Genomic DNA, 27,771 nt, shown 5'->3' on the forward strand with positions numbered 1-27,771 from the left:
AGGACAACAACGTATTTGTCATGTAAAACAACAACGATAATGAATTTCAGATTTTCTGACTTCAAAAAAATACCTGCAGTTGTAGAAGCGGGTCCAGTGGTTACCGACGGTTCAGTTGTTTGAATCAAAGGTGGACTGGTTCCTGGTGCTCCAGCTTGAGTACCTGTAGTTGGGGTTGACGCTGTAGAAGGTGTTCCAGAGGTAATCACTGGAGACGATGTAGGTGTTGTGGCTGGTTGTCCTGTGGTCACAGCTACAGAAAACATCACTATCATCACAGGCTTAGTACATTTATTTTAACACATATATAACTGAATAAAGTTGTCAATATCATCTATACATTAAGATGTCGATTTTGTCCTCCACTAATGAAGCAAAAATATAATACTCAAGTAAAAGGGAACATATGGGATTGTTTTGCAGTGTTCAAATTCAAGATGACATGAAAGTTGTTTTGTTGGTCATATATATGAAAATAACAGAAAAACAATTTTGTCCGACCGAGCGCTTTTTTCAGTAGCCTTTATCATGAACGGTCAAACCTCAACATATTCAATCCATGTCTACAAGCAATCACAAATTAAGACATAACATTGATAGTTATATTCAATAAAAAAGGATTTAAAGATAAAATTGTTCATACTCTTTTGTAGATACATATGAATGAATATAATATGGCAAATATATTATTATATGCATTTTAACATATTGGTTATAATTCTATCGGGTTTTACGGAGCAGTTTATCAAATCTAATGGTTAATTTGAATGTACAGTACAACAAAATTAGTTACCTTTAATACAAGCCTCCACGGTGACACTTTTTACAACCGGAGTTGCATTAGGTGTTTGGTCAGGTATTATCGTCAATGTTATCTTGTCAGCCAACTGAGGTTTGATAAATTCCAGTTCTACGATGCCATTTGGTTGTGCCTGTTGAAATACATAGCCTTCTGAATGTATGAATGTGCCTATTATGGAGTACTATATTGCATTGTATAGTGTCATTTAATGGGTATCTTTACCTTAAATGGTGTTACCAATATACACAGTGCTTAGTATTGACAGACGACTATAGTCTTAATGCAACGTTTCATTACTAAAATATAATTGTAATCAAAGACTAAATGTTCATGTCTTTATGAAAAGAATCATAATCCCCTAAACAACGAAACTTGAGTACAATGTAACGTAATTTGTAAACATTCTTTGGTTATACTATAATTTCAGAACTGCTTTTCCTGCGTTTCGTAGTTAATAAATTGAAGTTGTCTTCTTTTTCATTAATATTACAATCAGATGATAATAATAAAATATCATACCTTGACAGTCTCCTCATAAACTAAAACGTTGTCATTATAAAGTTTGACAACAATACTGTCAACAGATTCTGTTTTTAGAGCAACATTCATTATCGGATTACTGTCACTTGTTGATAACTCTAAAACTGGCTTTTCGTCTTCAGCTGACGGTTTCCATCCTGAAGGTGTTAAAGCGTTTTCAGCACCATCTGGATTCGATGAAGAAGTCACAGTTTCAAAATTTAATGGGCCCTTTGTCGCATCGTCCGGACATTTTTCCAAACCTAAAAATTCAAAAAGCAATAGTATAAATTAGAATACAAGGAAAGTGAAGTCAATGGATAATGCCAGTTTCCTTTCATTTTACCAAAAAAAATCTCCTGTATACAGTCAGCCTCATATGATTAAAGATACAAGTCGGCAAAAAGAGCCGCACAGTTGGCTTCTATGGGAATGCCGATTGTTAGTTGAAATACACGTCTTCCAAACGTAACAATTATGTTGTCAATCAAGACATCAAACATCTCGATAATATCAGTTTCAGAGAATTGCTTGTTTGAATCAGAGTGATTCTTTTACAAAGTACGATTTATTCCTCCCTAAGTCAAGACACTTGTACCTATGTTGGCCTTTCTTTCTTATGAACAAAATAGGATCAACTCTTTTAATTTGCCTTTTAGTTTGGAATGGGAAATACTTGTGTAAAGTATAGAAAATTAAAATATCTTAATACTATTTGCAATACGAAATAGTCTTAGATTGTATGTTCTCTAACAGATCTTTAAACTTTTTTTAGCATCTGTATATGATTCACACCTACTCTAGAATAGGTAGTTTTACAATAAATTTGAAGCCTGGCTTTGGTTGCTGAATACATTGATGTTAATAATTTAGAAAGAGGTTTTGTGGAGTATTTGGAAGACCCAGTAATATAACGTTGTTTGTAAGGACACTTATTCAATTTAGGTATTTAATACAGTTAAGGAAGATCACGTTCCGCATCTTTGGTCGAAATTCAAAAGAAACATACAAAAGACCCTATAATTATACAATACGTCCTCCTTGGTTAGTGTCGTTGGGGTAAATGTTGAGTTTTCAAGTGAAATGTCAATCCCTAGTTCATTTATCAAGCAGTTTATGTAATGATATTTACACATAGAAACGATGTTCATTGGGGCTTTATCTGCAGGACAACAACGTATTTGTCATGTAAAACAACAACGATAATGAAATTCAGATTTTCTGACTTTAAAAAATACCTGCAGTTGTAGAAGCGGGTCCAGTGGTTACCGACGGTTGAGTTGTTTGAATCAAAGGTGGACTGGTTCCTGGTGCTCCAGCTTGAGTACCTGTAGTTGGGGTTGACGCTGTAGAAGGTGTTCCAGAGGTAATCACTGGAGACGATGTAGGTGTTGTGGCTGGTTGTCCTGTGGTCAGAGCTACAGAAAACATCACTGTCATCACAGGCTTAGTACATTTATTTTAACACATATATAACTGAATAAATTGTCAATATCATCTATACATTAGGATGTCGATTTTGTCCTCCACTAATGAAGCAAAAATATAATACTCAAGTAAAAGGGAACATATGGGATTGTTTTGCAGTGTTCAAATTCAAGATGACATGAAAGTTGTTTTGTTGGTCATATATATGAAAATAACAGAAAATCAATTTTGTCCGACCGAGCGCTTTTTTCAGTAGCCTTTATCATGAACGGTCAAACCTCAACATATTCAATCCATGTCTACAAGCAATCACAAATTAAGACATAACATTGATAGTTATATTCAATAAAAAAAGGATTTAAAGATAAAATTGTTCATACTCTTTTGTCAATACATATGAATGAATATAATATGGCAAATATAAGATTATATGCATTTTAACATTCTATCGTTTTTTACGGAGCAGTTTATCAAATCTAATGGTTAATTTGAATGTACAGTACAACAAAATTAGTTACCTTTAATACAAGCCTCCACGGTGACACTTTTTACAACCGGAGTTGCATTAGGTGTTTGGTCAGGTATTATCGTCAATGTTATCTTGTCAGCCAACTGAGGTTTGATAAATTCCAGTTCTACGATGCCATTTGGTTGTGCCTGTTGAAATACATAGCCTTCTGAATGTATGAATGTGCCTATTATGGAGTACTATATTGCATTGTATAGTGTCATTTAATGGGTATCTTTACCTTAAATGGTGTTACCAATATACACAGTGCTTAGTATTGACAGACGACTATAGTCTTAATGCAACGTTTCATTACTAAAATATAATTGTAATCAAAGACTAAATGTTCATGTCTTTACGAAAAGAATCATAATCCCCTAAACAACGAAACTTGAGTACAATGTAACGTAATTTGTGAACATTCTTTGGTTATACTATAATTTCAGAACTGCTTTTCGTGCGTTTCGTAGTTAATAAATTGAAGTTGTCTTCTTTTTCATTAATATTACAATCAGATGATAATAATAAAATATCATACCTTGACAGTCTCCTCATAAACTAAAACGTTGTCATTATAAAGTTTGACAACAATACTGTCAACAGATTCTGTTTTTAGAGCAACATTCATTATCGGATTACTGTCACTTGTTGATAACTCTAAAACTGGCTTTTCGTCTTCAGCTGACGGTTTCCATCCTGAAGGTGTTAAAGCGTTTTCAGCACCATCTGGATTCGATGAAGAAGTCACAGTTTCAAAATTTAATGGGCCCTTTGTCGCATCGTCCGGACATTTTTCCAAACCTAAAAATTCAAAAAGCAATAGTATAAATTAGAATACAAGGAAAGTGAAGTCAATGGATAATGCCAGTTTCCTTTCATTTTACCAAAAAAAACCTCCTGTATACAGTCAGCCTCATATGATTAAAGATACAAGTCGGCAAAAAGAGCCGCACAGTTGGCTTCTATGGGAATGCCGATTGTTAGTTGAAATACACGTCTTCCAAACGTAACAATTATGTTGTCAATCGAGACATCAAACATCTCGATAATATCAGTTTCAGAGAATTGCTTGTTTGAATCAGAGTGATTCTTTTACAAAGTACGATTTATTCCTCCCTAAGTCAAGACACTTGTACCTATGTTGGCCTTTCTTTCTTATGAACAAAATAGGATCAACTCTTTTAATTTGCCTTTTAGTTTGGAATGGGAAATACTTGTGTAAAGTATAGAAAATTAAAATATCTTAATACTATTTGCAATACGAAATAGTCTTAGATTGTATGTTCTCTAACAGATCTTTAAACTTTTTTTAGCATCTGTATATGATTCACACCTACTCTAGAATAGGTAGTTTTACAATAAATTTGAAACCTGGCTTTGGTTGCTGAATACATTGATGTTAATAATTTAGAAAGAGGTTTTGTGGAGTACTTGGAAGACCCAGTAATATAACGTTGTTTGTAAGGACACTTATTCAATTTAGGTATTTAATACAGTTAAGGAAGATCACGTTCCGCATCTTTGGTCGAAATTCAAAAGAAACATACAAAAAACCCTATAATTATACAATACGTCCTCCTTGGTTAGTGTCGTTGGGGTAAATGTTGAGTTTTCAAGTGAAATGTCAATCCCTAGTTCATTTATCAAGCAATTTATGTAATGATATTTACACATAGAAACGATGTTCATTGGGGCTTTATCTGCAGGACAACAACGTATTTGTCATGTAAAACAACAACGATAATGAAATTCAGATTTTCTGACTTTAAAAAATACCTGCAGTTGTAGAAGCGGGTCCAGTGGTTACCGACGGTTGAGTTGTTTGAATCAAAGGTGGACTGGTTCCTGGTGCTCCAGCTTGAGTACCTGTAGTTGGGGTTGACGCTGTAGAAGGTGTTCCAGAGGTAATCACTGGAGACGATGTAGGTGTTGTGGCTGGTTGTCCTGTGGTCAGAGCTACAGAAAACATCACTGTCATCACAGGCTTAGTACATTTATTTTAACACATATATAACTGAATAAATTGTCAATATCATCTATACATTAAGATGTCGATTTTGTCCTCCACTAATGAAGCAAAAATATAATACTCAAGTAAAAGGGAACATATGGGATTGTTTTGCAGTGTTCAAATTCAAGATGACATGAAAGTTGTTTTGTTGGTCATATATATGAAAATAACAGAAAATCAATTGTGTCCGACCGAGCGCTTTTTTCAGTAGCCTTTATTATGAACGGTCAAACCTCAACATATTCAATCCATGTCTACAAGCAATCACAAATTAAGACATAACATTGATAGTTATATTCAATAAAAAAAGGATTTAAAGATAAAATTGTTCATACTCTTTTGTCAATACATATGAATGAATATAATATGGCAAATATAAGATTATATGCATTTTAACATTCTATCGTTTTTTACGGAGCAGTTTATCAAATCTAATGGTTAATTTGAATGTACAGTACAACAAAATTAGTTACCTTTAATACAAGCCTCCACGGTGACACTTTTTACAACCGGAGTTGCATTAGGTGTTTGGTCAGGTATTATCGTCAATGTTATCTTGTCAGCCAACTGAGGTTTGATAAATTCCAGTTCTACGATGCCATTTGGTTGTGCCTGTTGAAATACATAGCCTTCTGAATGTATGAATGTGCCTATTATGGAGTACTATATTGCATTGTATAGTGTCATTTAATGGGTATCTTTACCTTAAATGGTGTTACCAATATACACAGTGCTTAGTATTGACAGACGACTATAGTCTTAATGCAACGTTTCATTACTAAAATATAATTGTAATCAAAGACTAAATGTTCATGTCTTTACGAAAAGAATCATAATCCCCTAAACAACGAAACTTGAGTACAATGTAACGTAATTTGTGAACATTCTTTGGTTATACTATAATTTCAGAACTGCTTTTCGTGCGTTTCGTAGTTAATAAATTGAAGTTGTCTTCTTTTTCATTAATATTACAATCAGATGATAATAATAAAATATCATACCTTGACAGTCTCCTCATAAACTAAAACGTTGTCATTATAAAGTTTGACAACAATACTGTCAACAGATTCTGTTTTTAGAGCAACATTCATTATCGGATTACTGTCACTTGTTGATAACTCTAAAACTGGCTTTTCGTCTTCAGCTGACGGTTTCCATCCTGAAGGTGTTAAAGCGTTTTCAGCACCATCTGGATTCGATGAAGAAGTCACAGTTTCAAAATTTAATGGGCCCTTTGTCGCATCGTCCGAACATTTTTCCAAACCTAAAAATTCAAAAAGCAATAGTATAAATTAGAATACAAGGAAAGTGAAGTCAATGGATAATGCCAGTTTCCTTTCATTTTACCAAAAAAAACCTCCTGTATACAGTCAGCCTCATATGATTAAAGATACAAGTCGGCAAAAAGAGCCGCACAGTTGGCTTCTATGGGAATGCCGATTGTTAGTTGAAATACACGTCTTCCAAACGTAACAATTATGTTGTCAATCGAGACATCAAACATCTCGATAATATCAGTTTCAGAGAATTGCTTGTTTGAATCAGAGTGATTCTTTTACAAAGTACGATTTATTCCTCCCTAAGTCAAGACACTTGTACCTATGTTGGCCTTTCTTTCTTATGAACAAAATAGGATCAACTCTTTTAATTTGCCTTTTAGTTTGGAATGGGAAATACTTGTGTAAAGTATAGAAAATTAAAATATCTTAATACTATTTGCAATACGAAATAGTCTTAGATTGTATGTTCTCTAACAGATCTTTAAACTTTTTTTAGCATCTGTATATGATTCACACCTACTCTAGAATAGGTAGTTTTACAATAAATTTGAAACCTGGCTTTGGTTGCTGAATACATTGATGTTAATAATTTAGAAAGAGGTTTTGTGGAGTACTTGGAAGACCCAGTAATATAACGTTGTTTGTAAGGACACTTATTCAATTTAGGTATTTAATACAGTTAAGGAAGATCACGTTCCGCATCTTTGGTCGAAATTCAAAAGAAACATACAAAAAACCCTATAATTATACAATACGTCCTCCTTGGTTAGTGTCGTTGGGGTAAATGTTGAGTTTTCAAGTGAAATGTCAATCCCTAGTTCATTTATCAAGCAATTTATGTAATGATATTTACACATAGAAACGATGTTCATTGGGGCTTTATCTGCAGGACAACAACGTATTTGTCATGTAAAACAACAACGATAATGAAATTCAGATTTTCTGACTTTAAAAAATACCTGCAGTTGTAGAAGCGGGTCCAGTGGTTACCGACGGTTGAGTTGTTTGAATCAAAGGTGGACTGGTTCCTGGTGCTCCAGCTTGAGTACCTGTAGTTGGGGTTGACGCTGTAGAAGGTGTTCCAGAGGTAATCACTGGAGACGATGTAGGTGTTGTGGCTGGTTGTCCTGTGGTCAGAGCTACAGAAAACATCACTGTCATCACAGGCTTAGTACATTTATTTTAACACATATATAACTGAATAAATTGTCAATATCATCTATACATTAAGATGTCGATTTTGTCCTCCACTAATGAAGCAAAAATATAATACTCAAGTAAAAGGGAACATATGGGATTGTTTTGCAGTGTTCAAATTCAAGATGACATGAAAGTTGTTTTGTTGGTCATATATATGAAAATAACAGAAAATCAATTGTGTCCGACCGAGCGCTTTTTTCAGTAGCCTTTATTATGAACGGTCAAACCTCAACATATTCAATCCATGTCTACAAGCAATCACAAATTAAGACATAACATTGATAGTTATATTCAATAAAAAAAGGATTTAAAGATAAAATTGTTCATACTCTTTTGTCAATACATATGAATGAATATAATATGGCAAATATAAGATTATATGCATTTTAACATTCTATCGTTTTTTACGGAGCAGTTTATCAAATCTAATGGTTAATTTGAATGTACAGTACAACAAAATTAGTTACCTTTAATACAAGCCTCCACGGTGACAGTTTTTACAACCGGAGTTGCATTAGGTGTTTGGTCAGGTATTATCGTCAATGTTATCTTGTCAGCCAACTGAGGTTTGATAAATTCCAGTTCTACGATGCCATTTGGTTGTGCCTGTTGAAATACATAGCCTTCTGAATGTATGAATGTGCCTATTATGGAGTACTATATTGCATTGTATAGTGTCATTTAATGGGTATCTTTACCTTAAATGGTGTTACCAATATACACAGTGCTTAGTATTGACAGACGACTATAGTCTTAATGCAACGTTTCATTACTAAAATATAACTGTAATCAAAGACTAAATGTTCATGTCTTTACGAAAAGAATCATAATCCCCTAAACAACGAAACTTGAGTACAATGTAACGTAATTTGTAAACATTCTTTGGTTATACTATAATTTCAGAACTGCTTTTCGTGCGTTTCGTAGTTAATAAATTGAAGTTGTCTTCTTTTTCATTAATATTACAATCAGATGATAATAATAAAATATCATACCTTGACAGTCTCCTCATAAACTAAAACGTTGTCATTATAAAGTTTGACAACAATACTGTCAACAGATTCTGTTTTTAGAGCAACATTCATTATCGGATTACTGTCACTTGTTGATAACTCTAAAACTGGCTTTTCGTCTTCAGCTGACGGTTTCCATCCTGAAAGTGTTAAAGCGTTTTCAGCACCATCTGGATTCGATGAAGAAGTCACAGTTTCAAAATTTAATGGGCCCTTTGTCGCATCGTCCGGACATTTTTCCAAACCTAAAAATTCAAAAAGCAATAGTATAAATTAGAATACAAGGAAAGTGAAGTCAATGGATAATGCCAGTTTCCTTTCATTTTACCCAAAAAAACCTCCTGTATACAGTCAGCCTCATATGATTAAAGATACAAGTCGGCAAAAAGAGCCGCACAATTGGCTTCTATGGGAATGCCGATTGTTAGTTGAAATACACGTCTTCCAAACGTAACAATTATGTTGTCAATCGAGACATCAAACATCTCGATAATATCAGTTTCAGAGAATTGCTTGTTTGAATCAGAGTGATTCTTTTACAAAGTACGATTTATTCCTCCCTAAGTCAAGACACTTGTACCTATGTTGGCCTTTCTTTCTTATGAACAAAATAGGATCAACTCTTTTAATTTGCCTTTTAGTTTGGAATGGGAAATACTTGTGTAAAGTATAGAAAATTAAAATATCTTAATACTATTTGCAATACGAAATAGTCTTAGATTGTATGTTCTCTAACAGATCTTTAAACTTTTTTTAGCATCTGTATATGATTCACACCTACTCTAGAATAGGTAGTTTTACAATAAATTTGAAGCCTGGCTTTGGTTGCTGAATACATTGATGTTAATAATTTAGAAAGAGGTTTTGTGGAGTACTTGGAAGACCCAGTAATATAACGTTGTTTGTAAGGACACTTATTCAATTTAGGTATTTAATACAGTTAAGGAAGATCACGTTCCGCATCTTTGGTCGAAATTCAAAAGAAACATACAAAAGACCCTATAATTATACAATACGTCCTCCTTGGTTAGTGTCGTTGGGGTAAATGTTGAGTTTTCAAGTGAAATGTCAATCCCTAGTTCATTTATCAAGCAGTTTATGTAATGATATTTACACATAGAAACGATGTTCATTGGGGCTTTATCTGCAGGACAACAACGTATTTGTCATGTAAAACAACAACGATAATGAAATTCAGATTTTCTGACTTTAAAAAATACCTGCAGTTGTAGAAGCGGGTCCAGTGGTTACCGACGGTTGAGTTGTTTGAATCAAAGGTGGACTTGTTCCTGGTGCTCCAGCTTGAGTACCTGTAGTTGGGGTTGACGCTGTAGAAGGTGTTCCAGAGGTAATCACTGGAGACGATGTAGGTGTTGTGGCTGGTTGTCCTGTGGTCACAGCTACAGAAAACATCACTGTCATCACAGGCTTAGTACATTTATTTTAACACATATATAACTGAATAAATTGTCAATATCATCTATACATTAAGATGTCGATTTTGTCCTCCACTAATGAAGCAAAAATATAATACTCAAGTAAAAGGGAACATATGGGATTGTTTTGCAGTGTTCAAATTCAAGATGACATGAAAGTTGTTTTGTTGGTCATATATATGAAAATAACAGAAAATCAATTTTGTCCGACCGAGCGCTTTTTTCAGTAGCCTTTATCATGAACGGTCAAACCTCAACATATTCAATCCATGTCTACAAGCAATCACAAATTAAGACATAACATTGATAGTTATATTCAATAAAAAAAGGATTTAAAGATAAAATTGTTCATACTCTTTTGTCAATACATATGAATGAATATAATATGGCAAATATAAGATTATATGCATTTTAACATTCTATCGTTTTTTACGGAGCAGTTTATCAAATCTAATGGTTAATTTGAATGTACAGTACAACAAAATTAGTTACCTTTAATACAAGCCTCCACGGTGACACTTTTTACAACCGGAGTTGCATTAGGTGTTTGGTCAGGTATTATCGTCAATGTTATCTTGTCAGCCAACTGAGGTTTGATAAATTCCAGTTCTACGATGCCATTTGGTTGTGCCTGTTGAAATACATAGCCTTCTGAATGTATGAATGTGCCTATTATGGAGTACTATATTGCATTGTATAGTGTCATTTAATGGGTATCTTTACCTTAAATGGTGTTACCAATATACACAGTGCTTAGTATTGACAGACGACTATAGTCTTAATGCAACGTTTCATTACTAAAATATAATTGTAATCAAAGACTAAATGTTCATGTCTTTACGAAAAGAATCATAATCCCCTAAACAACGAAACTTGAGTACAATGTAACGTAATTTGTAAACATTCTTTGGTTATACTATAATTTCAGAACTGCTTTTCCTGCGTTTCGTAGTTAATAAATTGAAGTTGTCTTCTTTTTCATTAATATTACAATCAGATGATAATAATAAAATATCATACCTTGACAGTCTCCTCATAAACTAAAACGTTGTCATTATAAAGTTTGACAACAATACTGTCAACAGATTCTGTTTTTAGAGCAACATTCATTATCGGATTACTGTCACTTGTTGATAACTCTAAAACTGGCTTTTCGTCTTCAGCTGACGGTTTCCATCCTGAAGGTGTTAAAGCGTTTTCAGCACCATCTGGATTCGATGAAGAAGTCACAGTTTCAAAATTTAATGGGCCCTTTGTCGCATCGTCCGGACATTTTTCCAGACCTAAAAATTCAAAAAGCAATAGTATAAATTAGAATACAAGGAAAGTGAAGTCAATGGATAATGCCAGTTTCCTTTCATTTTACCAAAAAAAACCTCCTGTATACAGTCAGCCTCATATGATTAAAGATACAAGTCGGCAAAAAGAGCCGCACAGTTGGCTTCTATGGGAATGCCGATTGTTAGTTGAAATACACGTCTTCCAAACGTAACAATTATGTTGTCAATCAAGACATCAAACATCTCGATAATATCAGTTTCAGAGAATTGCTTGTTTGAATCAGAGTGATTCTTTTACAAAGTACGATTTATTCCTCCCTAAGTCAAGACACTTGTACCTATGTTGGCCTTTCTTTCTTATGAACAAAATAGGATCAACTCTTTTAATTTGCCTTTTAGTTTGGAATGGGAAATACTTGTGTAAAGTATAGAAAATTAAAATATCTTAATACTATTTGCAATACGAAATAGTCTTAGATTGTATGTTCTCTAACAGATCTTTAAACTTTTTTTAGCATCTGTATATGATTCACACCTACTCTAGAATAGGTAGTTTTACAATAAATTTGAAGCCTGGCTTTGGTTGCTGAATACATTGATGTTAATAATTTAGAAAGAGGTTTTGTGGAGTACTTGGAAGACCCAGTAATATAACGTTGTTTGTAAGGACACTTATTCAATTTAGGTATTTAATACAGTTAAGGAAGATCACGTTCCGCATCTTTGGTCGAAATTCAAAAGAAACATACAAAAGACCCTATAATTATACAATACGTCCTCCTTGGTTAGTGTCGTTGGGGTAAATGTTGAGTTTTCAAGTGAAATGTCAATCCCTAGTTCATTTATCAAGCAGTTTATGTAATGATATTTACACATAGAAACGATGTTCATTGGGGCTTTATCTGCAGGACAACAACGTATTTGTCATGTAAAACAACAACGATAATGAAATTCAGATTTTCTGACTTTAAAAAATACCTGCAGTTGTAGAAGCGGGTCCAGTGGTTACCGACGGTTGAGTTGTTTGAATCAAAGGTGGACTTGTTCCTGGTGCTCCAGCTTGAGTACCTGTAGTTGGGGTTGACGCTGTAGAAGGTGTTCCAGAGGTAATCACTGGAGACGATGTAGGTGTTGTGGCTGGTTGTCCTGTGGTCAGAGCTACAGAAAACATCACTGTCATCACAGGCTTAGTACATTTATTTTAACACATATATAACTGAATAAATTGTCAATATCATCTATACATTAAGATGTCGATTTTGTCCTCCACTAATGAAGCAAAAATATAATACTCAAGTAAAAGGGAACATATGGGATTGTTTTGCAGTGTTCAAATTCAAGATGACATGAAAGTTGTTTTGTTGGTCATATATATGAAAATAACAGAAAATCAATTGTGTCCGACCGAGCGCTTTTTTCAGTAGCCTTTATCATGAACGGTCAAACCTCAACATATTCAATCCATGTCTACAAGCAATCACAAATTAAGACATAACATTGATAGTTATATTCAATAAAAAAAGGATTTAAAGATAAAATTGTTCATACTCTTTTGTCAATACATATGAATGAATATAATATGGCAAATATAAGATTATATGCATTTTAACATTCTATCGTTTTTTACGGAGCAGTTTATCAAATCTAATGGTTAATTTGAATGTACAGTACAACAAAATTAGTTACCTTTAATACAAGCCTCCACGGTGACAGTTTTTACAACCGGAGTTGCATTAGGTGTTTGGTCAGGTATTATCGTCAATGTTATCTTGTCAGCCAACTGAGGTTTGATAAATTCCAGTTCTACGATGCCATTTGGTTGTGCCTGTTGAAATACATAGCCTTCTGAATGTATGAATGTGCCTATTATGGAGTACTATATTGCATTGTATAGTGTCATTTAATGGGTATCTTTACCTTAAATGGTGTTACCAATATACACAGTGCTTAGTATTGACAGACGACTATAGTCTTAATGCAACGTTTCATTACTAAAATATAACTGTAATCAAAGACTAAATGTTCATGTCTTTACGAAAAGAATCATAATCCCCTAAACAACGAAACTTGAGTACAATGTTACGTAATTTGTAAACATTCTTTGGTTATACTATAATTTCAGAACTGCTTTTCCTGCGTTTCGTAGTTAATAAATTGAAGTTGTCTTCTTTTTCATTAATATTACAATCAGATGATAATAATAAAATATCATACCTTGACAGTCTCCTCATAAACTAAAACGTTGTCATTATAAAGTTTGACAACAATACTGTCAACAGATTCTGTTTTTAGAGCAACATTCATTATCGGATTACTGTCACTTGTTGATAACTCTAAAACTGGCTTTTCGTCTTCAGCTGACGGTTTCCATCCTGAAGGTGTTAAAGCGTTTTCAGCACCATCTGGATTCGATGAAGAAGTCACAGTTTCAAAATTTAATGGGCCCTTTGTCGCATCGTCCGGACATTTTTCCAAACCTAAAAATTCAAAAAGCAATAGTATAAATTAGAATACAAGGAAAGTGAAGTCAATGGATAATGCCAGTTTCCTTTCATTTTACCAAAAAAAACCTCCTGTATACAGTCAGCCTCATATGATTAAAGATACAAGTCGGCAAAAAGAGCCGCACAGTTGGCTTCTATGGGAATGCCGATTGTTAGTTGAAATACACGTCTTCCAAACGTAACAATTATGTTGTCAATCAAGACATCAAACATCTCGATAATATCAGTTTCAGAGAATTGCTTGTTTGAATCAGAGTGATTCTTTTACAAAGTACGATTTATTCCTCCCTAAGTCAAGACACTTGTACCTATGTTGGCCTTTCTTTCTTATGAACAAAATAGGATCAACTCTTTTAATTTGCCTTTTAGTTTGGAATGGGAAATACTTGTGTAAAGTATAGAAAATTAAAATATCTTAATACTATTTGCAATACGAAATAGTCTTAGATTGTATGTTCTCTAACAGATCTTTAAACTTTTTTTAGCATCTGTATATGATTCACACCTACTCTAGAATAGGTAGTTTTACAATAAATTTGAAGCCTGGCTTTGGTTGCTGAATACATTGATGTTAATAATTTAGAAAGAGGTTTTGTGGAGTACTTGGAAGACCCAGTAATATAACGTTGTTTGTAAGGACACTTATTCAATTTAGGTATTTAATACAGTTAAGGAAGATCACGTTCCGCATCTTTGGTCGAAATTCAAAAGAAACATACAAAAGACCCTATAATTATACAATACGTCCTCCTTGGTTAGTGTCGTTGGGGTAAATGTTGAGTTTTCAAGTGAAATGTCAATCCCTAGTTCATTTATCAAGCAGTTTATGTAATGATATTTACACATAGAAACGATGTTCATTGGGGCTTTATCTGCAGGACAACAACGTATTTGTCATGTAAAACAACAACGATAATGAAATTCAGATTTTCTGACTTTAAAAAATACCTGCAGTTGTAGAAGCGGGTCCAGTGGTTACCGACGGTTGAGTTGTTTGAATCAAAGGTGGACTTGTTCCTGGTGCTCCAGCTTGAGTACCTGTAGTTGGGGTTGACGCTGTAGAAGGTGTTCCAGAGGTAATCACTGGAGACGATGTAGGTGTTGTGGCTGGTTGTCCTGTGGTCAGAGCTACAGAAAACATCACTGTCATCACAGGCTTAGTACATTTATTTTAACACATATATAACTGAATAAATTGTCAATATCATCTATACATTAGGATGTCGATTTTGTCCTCCACTAATGAAGCAAAAATATAATACTCAAGTAAAAGGGAACATATGGGATTGTTTTGCAGTGTTCAAATTCAAGATGACATGAAAGTTGTTTTGTTGGTCATATATATGAAAATAACAGAAAATCAATTGTGTCCGACCGAGCGCTTTTTTCAGTAGCCTTTATCATGAACGGTCAAACCTCAACATATTCAATCCATGTCTACAAGCAATCACAAATTAAGACATAACATTGATAGTTATATTCAATAAAAAAAGGATTTAAAGATAAAATTGTTCATACTCTTTTGTCAATACATATGAATGAATATAATATGGCAAATATAAGATTATATGCATTTTAACATTCTATCGTTTTTTACGGAGCAGTTTATCAAATCTAATGGTTAATTTGAATGTACAGTACAACAAAATTAGTTACCTTTAATACAAGCCTCCACGGTGACACTTTTTACAACCGGAGTTGCATTAGGTGTTTGGTCAGGTATTATCGTCAATGTTATCTTGTCAGCCAACTGAGGTTTGATAAATTCCAGTTCTACGATGCCATTTGGTTGTGCCTGTTGAAATACATAGCCTTCTGAATGTATGAATGTGCCTATTATGGAGTACTATATTGCATTGTATAGTGTCATTTAATGGGTATCTTTACCTTAAATGGTGTTACCAATATACACAGTGCTTAGTATTGACAGACGACTATAGTCTTAATGCAACGTTTCATTACTAAAATATAATTGTAATCAAAGACTAAATGTTCATGTCTTTACGAAAAGAATCATAATCCCCTAAACAACGAAACTTGAGTACAATGTAACGTAATTTGTAAACATTCTTTGGTTATACTATAATTTCAGAACTGCTTTTCGTGCGTTTCGTAGTTAATAAATTGAAGTTGTCTTCTTTTTCATTAATATTACAATCAGATGATAATAATAAAATATCATACCTTGACAGTCTCCTCATAAACTAAAACGTTGTCATTATAAAGTTTGACAACAATACTGTCAACAGATTCTGTTTTTAGAGCAACATTCATTATCGGATTACTGTCACTTGTTGATAACTCTAAAACTGGCTTTTCGTCTTCAGCTGACGGTTTCCATCCTGAAGGTGTTAAAGCGTTTTCAGCACCATCTGGATTCGATGAAGAAGTCACAGTTTCAAAATTTAATGGGCCCTTTGTCGCATCGTCCGGACATTTTTCCAAACCTAAAAATTCAAAAAGCAATAGTATAAATTAGAATACAAGGAAAGTGAAGTCAATGGATAATGCCAGTTTCCTTTCATTTTACCCAAAAAAAACCTCCTGTATACAGTCAGCCTCATATGATTAAAGATACAAGTCGGCAAAAAGAGCCGCACAGTTGGCTTCTATGGGAATGCCGATTGTTAGTTGAAATACACGTCTTCCAAACGTAACAATTATGTTGTCAATCAAGACATCAAACATCTCGATAATATCAGTTTCAGAGAATTGCTTGTTTGAATCAGAGTGATTCTTTTACAAAGTACGATTTATTCCTCCCTAAGTCAAGACACTTGTACCTATGTTGGCCTTTCTTTCTTATAAACAAAATAGGATCAACTCTTTTAATTTGCCTTTTAGTTTGGAATGGGAAATACTTGTGTAAAGTATAGAAAATTAAAATATCTTAATACTATTTGCAATACGAAATAGTCTTAGATTGTATGTTCTCTAACAGATCTTTAAACTTTTTTTAGCATCTGTATATGATTCACACCTACTCTAGAATAGGTAGTTTTACAATAAATTTGAAGCCTGGCTTTGGTTGCTGAATACATTGATGTTAATAATTTAGAAAGAGGTTTTGTGGAGTACTTGGAAGACCCAGTAATATAACGTTGTTTGTAAGGACACTTATTCAATTTAGGTATTTAATACAGTTAAGGAAGATCACGTTCCGCATCTTTGGTCGAAATTCAAAAGAAACATACAAAAGACCCTATAATTATACAATACGTCCTCCTTGGTTAGTGTCGTTGGGGGTAAATGTTGAGTTTTCAAGTGAAATGTCAATCCCTAGTTCATTTATCAAGCAGTTTATGTAATGATATTTACACATAGAAACGATGTTCATTGGGGCTTTATCTGCAGGACAACAACGTATTTGTCATGTAAAACAACAACGATAATGAAATTCAGATTTTCTGACTTTAAAAAATACCTGCAGTTGTAGAAGCGGGTCCAGTGGTTACCGACGGTTGAGTTGTTTGAATCAAAGGTGGACTTGTTCCTGGTGCTCCAGCTTGAGTACCTGTAGTTGGGGTTGACGCTGTAGAAGGTGTTCCAGAGGTAATCACTGGAGACGATGTAGGTGTTGTGGCTGGTTGTCCTGTGGTCAGAGCTACAGAAAACATCACTGTCATCACAGGCTTAGTACATTTATTTTAACACATATATAACTGAATAAATTGTCAATATCATCTATACATTAAGATGTCGATTTTGTCCTCCACTAATGAAGCAAAAATATAATACTCAAGTAAAAGGAAACATATGGGATTGTTTTGCAGTGTTCAAATTCAAGATGACATGAAAGTTGTTTTGTTGGTCATATATATGAAAATAACAGAAAATCAATTGTGTCCGACCGAGCGCTTTTTTCAGTAGCCTTTATCATGAACGGTCAAACCTCAACATATTCAATCCATGTCTACAAGCAATCACAAATTAAGACATAACATTGATAGTTATATTCAATAAAAAAAGGATTTAAAGATAAAATTGTTCATACTCTTTTGTCAATACATATGAATGAATATAATATGGCAAATATAAGATTATATGCATTTTAACATTCTATCGTTTTTTACGGAGCAGTTTATCAAATCTAATGGTTAATTTGAATGTACAGTACAACAAAATTAGTTACCTTTAATACAAGCCTCCACGGTGACACTTTTTACAACCGGAGTTGCATTAGGTGTTTGGTCAGGTATTATCGTCAATGTTATCTTGTCAGCCAACTGAGGTTTGATAAATTCCAGTTCTACGATGCCATTTGGTTGTGCCTGTTGAAATACATAGCCTTCTGAATGTATGAATGTGCCTATTATGGAGTACTATATTGCATTGTATAGTGTCATTTAATGGGTATCTTTACCTTAAATGGTGTTACCAATATACACAGTGCTTAGTCGACTATAGTCTTAATGCAACGTTTCATTACTAAAATATAATTGTAATCAAAGACTAAATGTTCATGTCTTTACGAAAAGAATCATAATCCCCTAAACAACGAAACTTGAGTACAATGTAACGTAATTTGTAAACATTCTTTGGTTATACTATAATTTCAGAACTGCTTTTCCTGCGTTTCGTAGTTAATAAATTGAAGTTGTCTTCTTTTTCATTAATATTACAATCAGATGATAATAATAAAATATCATACCTTGACAGTCTCCTCATAAACTAAAACGTTGTCATTATAAAGTTTGACAACAATACTGTCAACAGATTCTGTTTTTAGAGCAACATTCATTATCGGATTACTGTCACTTGTTGATAACTCTAAAACTGGCTTTTCGTCTTCAGCTGACGGTTTCCATCCTGAAGGTGTTAAAGCGTTTTCAGCACCATCTGGATTCGATGAAGAAGTCACAGTTTCAAAATTTAATGGGCCCTTTGTCGCATCGTCCGGACATTTTTCCAAACCTAAAAATTCAAAAAGCAATAGTATAAATTAGAATACAAGGAAAGTGAAGTCAATGGATAATGCCAGTTTCCTTTCATTTTACCAAAAAAAACCTCCTGTATACAGTCAGCCTCATATGATTAAAGATACAAGTCGGCAAAAAGAGCCGCACAGTTGGCTTCTATGGGAATGCCGATTGTTAGTTGAAATACACGTCTTCCAAACGTAACAATTATGTTGTCAATCAAGACATCAAACATCTCGATAATATCAGTTTCAGAGAATTGCTTGTTTGAATCAGAGTGATTCTTTTACAAAGTACGATTTATTCCTCCCTAAGTCAAGACACTTGTACCTATGTTGGCCTTTCTTTCTTATGAACAAAATAGGATCAACTCTTTTAATTTGCCTTTTAGTTTGGAATGGGAAATACTTGTGTAAAGTATAGAAAATTAAAATATCTTAATACTATTTGCAATACGAAATAGTCTTAGATTGTATGTTCTCTAACAGATCTTTAAACTTTTTTTAGCATCTGTATATGATTCACACCTACTCTAGAATAGGTAGTTTTACAATAAATTTGAAGCCTGGCTTTGGTTGCTGAATACATTGATGTTAATAATTTAGAAAGAGGTTTTGTGGAGTACTTGGAAGACCCAGTAATATAACGTTGTTTGTAAGGACACTTATTCAATTTAGGTATTTAATACAGTTAAGGAAGATCACGTTCCGCATCTTTGGTCGAAATTCAAAAGAAACATACAAAAGACCCTATAATTATACAATACGTCCTCCTTGGTTAGTGTCGTTGGGGTAAATGTTGAGTTTTCAAGTGAAATGTCAATCCCTAGTTCATTTATCAAGCAGTTTATGTAATGATATTTACACATAGAAACGATGTTCATTGGGGCTTTATCTGCAGGACAACAACGTATTTGTCATGTAAAACAACAACGATAATGAAATTCAGATTTTCTGACTTTAAAAAATACCTGCAGTTGTAGAAGCGGGTCCAGTGGTTACCGACGGTTGAGTTGTTTGAATCAAAGGTGGACTTGTTCCTGGTGCTCCAGCTTGAGTACCTGTAGTTGGGGTTGACGCTGTAGAAGGTGTTCCAGAGGTAATCACTGGAGACGATGTAGGTGTTGTGGCTGGTTGTCCTGTGGTCAGAGCTACAGAAAACATCACTGTCATCACAGGCTTAGTACATTTATTTTAACACATATATAACTGAATAAATTGTCAATATCATCTATACATTAAGATGTCGATTTTGTCCTCCACTAATGAAGCAAAAATATAATACTCAAGTAAAAGGGAACATATGGGATTGTTTTGCAGTGTTCAAATTCAAGATGACATGAAAGTTGTTTTGTTGGTCATATATATGAAAATAACAGAAAATCAATTGTGTCCGACCGAGCGCTTTTTTCAGTAGCCTTTATCATGAACGGTCAAACCTCAACATATTCAATCCATGTCTTCAAGCAATCACAAATTAAGACATAACATTGATAGTTATATTCAATAAAAAAAGGATTTAAAGATAAAATTGTTCATACTCTTTTGTCAATACATATGAATGAATATAATATGGCAAATATAAGATTATATGCATTTTAACATTCTATCGTTTTTTACGGAGCAGTTTATCAAATCTAATGGTTAATTTGAATGTACAGTACAACAAAATTAGTTACCTTTAATACAAGCCTCCACGGTGACACTTTTTACAACCGGAGTTGCATTAGGTGTTTGGTCAGGTATTATCGTCAATGTTATCTTGTCAGCCAACTGAGGTTTGATAAATTCCAGTTCTACGATGCCATTTGGTTGTGCCTATTGAAATACATAGCCTTCTGAATGTATGAATGTGCCTATTATGGAGTACTATATTGCATTGTATAGTGTCATTTAATGGGTATCTTTACCTTAAATGGTGTTACCAATATACACAGTGCTTAGTATTGACAGACGACTATAGTCTTAATGCAACGTTTCATTACTAAAATATAATTGTAATCAAAGACTAAATGTTCATGTCTTTACGAAAAGAATCATAATCCCCTAAACAACGAAACTTGAGTACAATGTAACGTAATTTGTAAACATTCTTTGGTTATACTATAATTTCAGAACTGCTTTTCCTGCGTTTCGTAGTTAATAAATTGAAGTTGTCTTCTTTTTCATTAATATTACAATCAGATGATAATAATAAAATATCATACCTTGACAGTCTCCTCATAAACTAAAACGTTGTCATTATAAAGTTTGACAACAATACTGTCAACAGATTCTGTTTTTAGAGCAACATTCATTATCGGATTACTGTCACTTGTTGATAACTCTAAAACTGGCTTTTCGTCTTCAGCTGACGGTTTCCATCCTGAAGGTGTTAAAGCGTTTTCAGCACCATCTGGATTCGATGAAGAAGTCACAGTTTCAAAATTTAATGGGCCCTTTGTCGCATCGTCCGGACATTTTTCCAAACCTAAAAATTCAAAAAGCAATAGTATAAATTAGAATACAAGGAAAGTGAAGTCAATGGATAATGCCAGTTTCCTTTCATTTTACCCAAAAAAACCTCCTGTATACAGTCAGCCTCATATGATTAAAGATACAAGTCGGCAAAAAGAGCCGCACAGTTGGCTTCTTTGGGAATGCCGATTGTTAGTTGAAATACACGTCTTCCAAACGTAACAATTATGTTGTCAATCAAGACATCAAACATCTCGATAATATCAGTTTCAGAGAATTGCTTGTTTGAATCAGAGTGATTCTTTTACAAAGTACGATTTATTCCTCCCTAAGTCAAGACACTTGTACCTATGTTGGCCTTTCTTTCTTATGAACAAAATAGGATCAACTCTTTTAATTTGCCTTTTAGTTTGGAATGGGAAATACTTGTGTAAAGTATAGAAAATTAAAATATCTTAATACTATTTGCAATACGAAATAGTCTTAGATTGTATGTTCTCTAACAGATCTTTAAACTTTTTTTAGCATCTGTATATGATTCACACCTACTCTAGAATAGGTAGTTTTACAATAAATTTGAAGCCTGGCTTTGGTTGCTGAATACATTGATGTTAATAATTTAGAAAGAGGTTTTGTGGAGTACTTGGAAGACCCAGTAATATAACGTTGTTTGTAAGGACACTTATTCAATTTAGGTATTTAATACAGTTAAGGAAGATCACGTTCCGCATCTTTGGTCGAAATTCAAAAGAAACATACAAAAGACCCTATAATTATACAATACGTCCTCCTTGGTTAGTGTCGTTGGGGGTAAATGTTGAGTTTTCAAGTGAAATGTCAATCCCTAGTTCATTTATCAAGCAGTTTATGTAATGATATTTACACATAGAAACGATGTTCATTGGGGCTTTATCTGCAGGACAACAACGTATTTGTCATGTAAAACAACAACGATAATGAAATTCAGATGTTCTGACTTTAAAAAATACCTGCAGTTGTAGAAGCGGGTCCAGTGGTTACCGACGGTTGAGTTGTTTGAATCAAAGGTGGACTTGTTCCTGGTGCTCCAGCTTGAGTACCTGTAGTTGGGGTTGACGCTGTAGAAGGTGTTCCAGAGGTAATCACTGGAGACGATGTAGGTGTTGTGGCTGGTTGTCCTGTGGTCAGAGCTACAGAAAACATCACTGTCATCACAGGCTTAGTACATTTATTTTAACACATATATAACTGAATAAATTGTCAATATCATCTATACATTAAGATGTCGATTTTGTCCTCCACTAATGAAGCAAAAATATAATACTCAAGTAAAAGGGAACATATGGGATTGTTTTGCAGTGTTCAAATTCAAGATGACATGAAAGTTGTTTTGTTGGTCATATATATGAAAATAACAGAAAATCAATTGTGTCCGACCGAGCGCTTTTTTCAGTAGCCTTTATCATGAACGGTCAAACCTCAACATATTCAATCCATGTCTACAAGCAATCACAAATTAAGACATAACATTGATAGTTATATTCAATAAAAAAAGGATTTAAAGATAAAATTGTTCATACTCTTTTGTCAATACATATGAATGAATATAATATGGCAAATATAAGATTATATGCATTTTAACATTCTATCGTTTTTTACGGAGCAGTTTATCAAATCTAATGGTTAATTTGAATGTACAGTACAACAAAATTAGTTACCTTTAATACAAGCCTCCACGATGACACTTTTTACAACCGGAGTTGCATTAGGTGTTTGGTCAGGTATTATCGTCAATGTTATCTTGTCAGCCAACTGAGGTTTGATAAATTCCAGTTCTACGATGCCATTTGGTTGTGCCTGTTGAAATACATAGCCTTCTGAATGTATGAATGTGCCTATTATGGAGTACTATATTGCATTGTATAGTGTCATTTAATGGGTATCTTTACCTTAAATGGTGTTACCAATATACACAGTGCTTAGTCGACTATAGTCTTAATGCAACGTTTCATTACTAAAATATAATTGTAATCAAAGACTAAATGTTCATGTCTTTACGAAAAGAATCATAATCCCCTAAACAACGAAACTTGAGTACAATGTAACGTAATTTGTAAACATTCTTTGGTTATACTATAATTTCAGAACTGCTTTTCCTGCGTTTCGTAGTTAATAAATTGAAGTTGTCTTCTTTTTCATTAATATTACAATCAGATGATAATAATAAAATATCATACCTTGACAGTCTCCTCATAAACTAAAACGTTGTCATTATAAAGTTTGACAACAATACTGTCAACAGATTCTGTTTTTAGAGCAACATTCATTATCGGATTACTGTCACTTGTTGATAACTCTAAAACTGGCTTTTCGTCTTCAGCTGACGGTTTCCATCCTGAAGGTGTTAAAGCGTTTTCAGCACCATCTGGATTCGATGAAGAAGTCACAGTTTCAAAATTTAATGGGCCCTTTGTCGCATCGTCCGGACATTTTTCCAAACCTAAAAATTCAAAAAGCAATAGTATAAATTAGAATACAAGGAAAGTGAAGTCAATGGATAATTCCAGTTTCCTTTCATTTTACCAAAAAAAACCTCCTGTATACAGTCAGCCTCATATGATTAAAGATACAAGTCGGCAAAAAGAGCCGCACAGTTGGCTTCTATGGGAATGCCGATTGTTAGTTGAAATACACGTCTTCCAAACGTAACAATTATGTTGTCAATCAAGACATCAAACATCTCGATAATATCAGTTTCAGAGAATTGCTTGTTTGAATCAGAGTGATTCTTTTACAAAGTACGATTTATTCCTCCCTAAGTCAAGACACTTGTACCTATGTTGGCCTTTCTTTCTTATGAACAAAATAGGATCAACTTTTTTAATTTGCCTTTTAGTTTGGAATGGGAAATACTTGTGTAAAGTATAGAAAATTAAAATATCTTAATACTATTTGCAATACGAAATAGTCTTAGATTGTATGTTCTCTAACAGATCTTTAAACTTTTTTTAGCATCTGTATATGATTCACACCTACTCTAGAATAGGTAGTTTTACAATAAATTTGAAGCCTGGCTTTGGTTGCTGAATACATTGATGTTAATAATTTAGAAAGAGGTTTTGTGGAGTACTTGGAAGACCCAGTAATATAACGTTGTTTGTAAGGACACTTATTCAATTTAGGTATTTAATACAGTTAAGGAAGATCACGTTCCGCATCTTTGGTCGAAATTCAAAAGAAACATACAAAAGACCCTATAATTATACAATACGTCCTCCTTGGTTAGTGTCGTTGGGGTAAATGTTGAGTTTTCAAGTGAAATGTCAATCCCTAGTTCATTTATCAAGCAGTTTATGTAATGATATTTACACATAGAAACGATGTTCATTGGGGCTTTATCTGCAGGACAACAACGTATTTGTCATGTAAAACAACAACGATAATGAAATTCAGATTTTCTGACTTTAAAAAATACCTGCAGTTGTAGAAGCGGGTCCAGTGGTTACCGACGGTTGAGTTGTTTGAATCAAAGGTGGACTTGTTCCTGGTGCTCCAGCTTGAGTACCTGTAGTTGGGGTTGACGCTGTAGAAGGTGTTCCAGAGGTAATCACTGGAGACGATGTAGGTGTTGTGGCTGGTTGTCCTGTGGTCAGAGCTACAGAAAACATCACTGTCATCACAGGCTTAGTACATTTATTTTAACACATATATAACTGAATAAATTGTCAATATCATCTATACATTAAGATGTCGATTTTGTCCTCCACTAATGAAGCAAAAATATAATACTCAAGTAAAAGGGAACATATGGGATTGTTTTGCAGTGTTCAAATTCAAGATGACATGAAAGTTGTTTTGTTGGTCATATATATGAAAATAACAGAAAATCAATTGTGTCCGACCGAGCGCTTTTTTCAGTAGCCTTTATCATGAACGGTCAAACCTCAACATATTCAATCCATGTCTACAAGCAATCACAAATTAAGACATAACATTGATAGTTATATTCAATAAAAAAAGGATTTAAAGATAAAATTGTTCATACTCTTTTGTCAATACATATGAATGAATATAATATGGCAAATATAAGATTATATGCATTTTAACATTCTATCGTTTTTACGGAGCAGTTTATCAAATCTAATGGTTAATTTGAATGTACAGTACAACAAAATTAGTTACCTTTAATACAAGCCTCCACGGTGACACTTTTTACAACCGGAGTTGCATTAGGTGTTTGGTCAGGTATTATCGTCAATGTTATCTTGTCAGCCAACTGAGGTTTGATAAATTCCAGTTCTACGATGCCATTTGGTTGTGCCTGTTGAAATACATAGCCTTCTGAATGTATGAATGTGCTTATTATGGAGTACTATATTGCATTGTATAGTGTCATTTAATGGGTATCTTTACCTTAAATGGTGTTACCAATATACACAGTGCTTAGTATTGACAGACGACTATAGTCTTAATGCAACGTTTCATTACTAAAATATAATTGTAATCAAAGACTAAATGTTCATGTCTTGACGAAAAGAATCATAATCCCCTAAACAACGAAACTTGAGTACAATGTAACGTAATTTGTAAACATTCTTTGGTTAAACTATAATTTCAGAACTGCTTTTCCTGCGTTTCGTAGTTAATAAATTGAAGTTGTCTTCTTTTTCATTAATATTACAATCAGATGATAATAATAAAATATCATACCTTGACAGTCTCCTCATAAACTAAAACGTTGTCATTATAAAGTTTGACAACAATACTGTCAACAGATTCTGTTTTTAGAGCAACATTCATTATCGGATTACTGTCACTTGTTGATAACTCTAAAACTGGCTTTTCGTCTTCAGCTGACGGTTTCCATCCTGAAGGTGTTAAAGCGTTTTCAGCACCATCTGGATTCGATGAAGAAGTCACAGTTTCAAAATTTAATGGGCCCTTTGTCGCATCGTCCGGACATTTTTCCAAACCTAAAAATTCAAAAAGCAATAGTATAAATTAGAATACAAGGAAAGTGAAGTCAATGGATAATGCCAGTTTCCTTTCATTTTACCAAAAAAAACCTCCTGTATACAGTCAGCCTCATATGATTAAAGATACAAGTCGGCAAAAAGAGCCGCACAGTTGGCTTCTATGGGAATGCCGATTGTTAGTTGAAATACACGTCTTCCAAACGTAACAATTATGTTGTCAATCAAGACATCAAACATCTCGATAATATCAGTTTCAGAGAATTGCTTGTTTGAATCAGAGTGATTCTTTTACAAAGTACGATTTATTCCTCCCTAAGTCAAAACACTTGTACCTATGTTGGCCTTTCTTTCTTATGAACAAAATAGGATCAACTCTTTTAATTTGCCTTTTAGTTTGGAATGGGAAATACTTGTGTAAAGTATAGAAAATTAAAATATCTTAATACTATTTGCAATACGAAATAGTCTTAGATTGTATGTTCTCTAACAGATCTTTAAACTTTTTTTAGCATCTGTATATGATTCACACCTACTCTAGAATAGGTAGTTTTACAATAAATTTGAAGCCTGGCTTTGGTTGCTGAATACATTGATGTTAATAATTTAGAAAGAGGTTTTGTGGAGTACTTGGAAGACCCAGTAATATAACGTTGTTTGTAAGGACACTTATTCAATTTAGGTATTTAATACAGTTAAGGAAGATCACGTTCCGCATCTTTGGTCGAAATTCAAAAGAAACATACAAAAGACCCTATAATTATACAATACGTCCTCCTTGGTTAGTGTCGTTGGGGTAAATGTTGAGTTTTCAAGTGAAATGTCAATCCCTAGTTCATTTATCAAGCAGTTTATGTAATGATATTTACACATAGAAACGATGTTCATTGGGGCTTTATCTGCAGGACAACAACGTATTTGTCATGTAAAACAACAACGATAATGAAATTCAGATTTTCTGACTTTAAAAAATACCTGCAGTTGTAGAAGCGGGTCCAGTGGTTACCGACGGTTGCGTTGTTTGAATCAAAGGTGGACTTGTTCCTGGTGCTCCAGCTTGAGTACCTGTAGTTGGGGTTGACGCTGTAGAAGGTGTTCCAGAGGTAATCACTGGAGACGATGTAGGTGTTGTGGCTGGTTGTCCTGTGGTCAGAGCTACAGAAAACATCACTGTCATCACAGGCTTAGTACATTTATTTTAACACATATATAACTGAATAAATTGTCAATATCATCTATACATTAAGATGTCGATTTTGTCCTCCACTAATGAAGCAAAAATATAATACTCAAGTAAAAGGGAACATATGGGATTGTTTTGCAGTGTTCAAATTCAAGATGACATGAAAGTTGTTTTGTTGGTCATATATATGAAAATAACAGAAAATCAATTGTGTCCGACCGAGCGCTTTTTTCAGTAGCCTTTATCATGAACGGTCAAACCTCAACATATTCAATCCATG

At 33.7% G+C, this 27,771-nt stretch overlaps 2 protein-coding genes across 2 annotated transcripts in view; both read right to left on the minus strand.

The window, feature by feature from the left end:
* LOC127727801 (mucin-2-like) overlaps positions 1 to 8,833 on the minus strand; it is a 116,419-nt gene extending 107,586 nt beyond the window's left edge. Inside the window, exons 1-6 of the mRNA XM_052234917.1 lie at positions 8,744 to 8,833; positions 8,216 to 8,354; positions 7,508 to 7,687; positions 3,796 to 4,058; positions 3,268 to 3,406; positions 2,650 to 2,754 (exon numbers count right to left, since the gene is read on the minus strand). Of these exons, the coding sequence (XP_052090877.1) occupies positions 2,650 to 2,754; positions 3,268 to 3,406; positions 3,796 to 4,058; positions 7,508 to 7,687; positions 8,216 to 8,354; positions 8,744 to 8,833 (916 nt within the window). The remainder of the gene's footprint in view (positions 1 to 2,649; positions 2,755 to 3,267; positions 3,407 to 3,795; positions 4,059 to 7,507; positions 7,688 to 8,215; positions 8,355 to 8,743) is intronic.
* Positions 8,834 to 9,970: 1,137 nt separating this feature from the next.
* Positions 9,971 to 27,771, minus strand: part of LOC127727802 (mucin-2-like) — a 62,136-nt gene continuing 44,335 nt past the window's right edge. Inside the window, exons 43-64 of the mRNA XM_052234918.1 lie at positions 27,284 to 27,463; positions 26,046 to 26,233; positions 25,518 to 25,656; positions 24,811 to 24,990; positions 23,573 to 23,760; positions 23,054 to 23,192; positions 22,346 to 22,525; positions 21,107 to 21,294; positions 20,579 to 20,717; positions 19,871 to 20,050; positions 18,633 to 18,820; positions 18,114 to 18,252; positions 17,406 to 17,585; positions 16,166 to 16,353; positions 15,638 to 15,776; positions 14,930 to 15,109; positions 13,692 to 13,879; positions 13,164 to 13,302; positions 12,456 to 12,635; positions 11,218 to 11,405; positions 10,690 to 10,828; positions 9,971 to 10,161 (exon numbers count right to left, since the gene is read on the minus strand). Coding sequence (XP_052090878.1) covers positions 9,971 to 10,161; positions 10,690 to 10,828; positions 11,218 to 11,405; positions 12,456 to 12,635; positions 13,164 to 13,302; positions 13,692 to 13,879; positions 14,930 to 15,109; positions 15,638 to 15,776; positions 16,166 to 16,353; positions 17,406 to 17,585; positions 18,114 to 18,252; positions 18,633 to 18,820; positions 19,871 to 20,050; positions 20,579 to 20,717; positions 21,107 to 21,294; positions 22,346 to 22,525; positions 23,054 to 23,192; positions 23,573 to 23,760; positions 24,811 to 24,990; positions 25,518 to 25,656; positions 26,046 to 26,233; positions 27,284 to 27,463 — 3,740 coding nt within the window. The remainder of the gene's footprint in view (positions 10,162 to 10,689; positions 10,829 to 11,217; positions 11,406 to 12,455; positions 12,636 to 13,163; positions 13,303 to 13,691; positions 13,880 to 14,929; positions 15,110 to 15,637; positions 15,777 to 16,165; positions 16,354 to 17,405; positions 17,586 to 18,113; positions 18,253 to 18,632; positions 18,821 to 19,870; positions 20,051 to 20,578; positions 20,718 to 21,106; positions 21,295 to 22,345; positions 22,526 to 23,053; positions 23,193 to 23,572; positions 23,761 to 24,810; positions 24,991 to 25,517; positions 25,657 to 26,045; positions 26,234 to 27,283; positions 27,464 to 27,771) is intronic.

This window comes from Mytilus californianus, unplaced genomic scaffold (assembly GCF_021869535.1).
Source record: "Mytilus californianus isolate M0D057914Y unplaced genomic scaffold, xbMytCali1.0.p SCAF_2, whole genome shotgun sequence".
Taxonomy (NCBI): domain Eukaryota; kingdom Metazoa; phylum Mollusca; class Bivalvia; order Mytilida; family Mytilidae; genus Mytilus; species Mytilus californianus.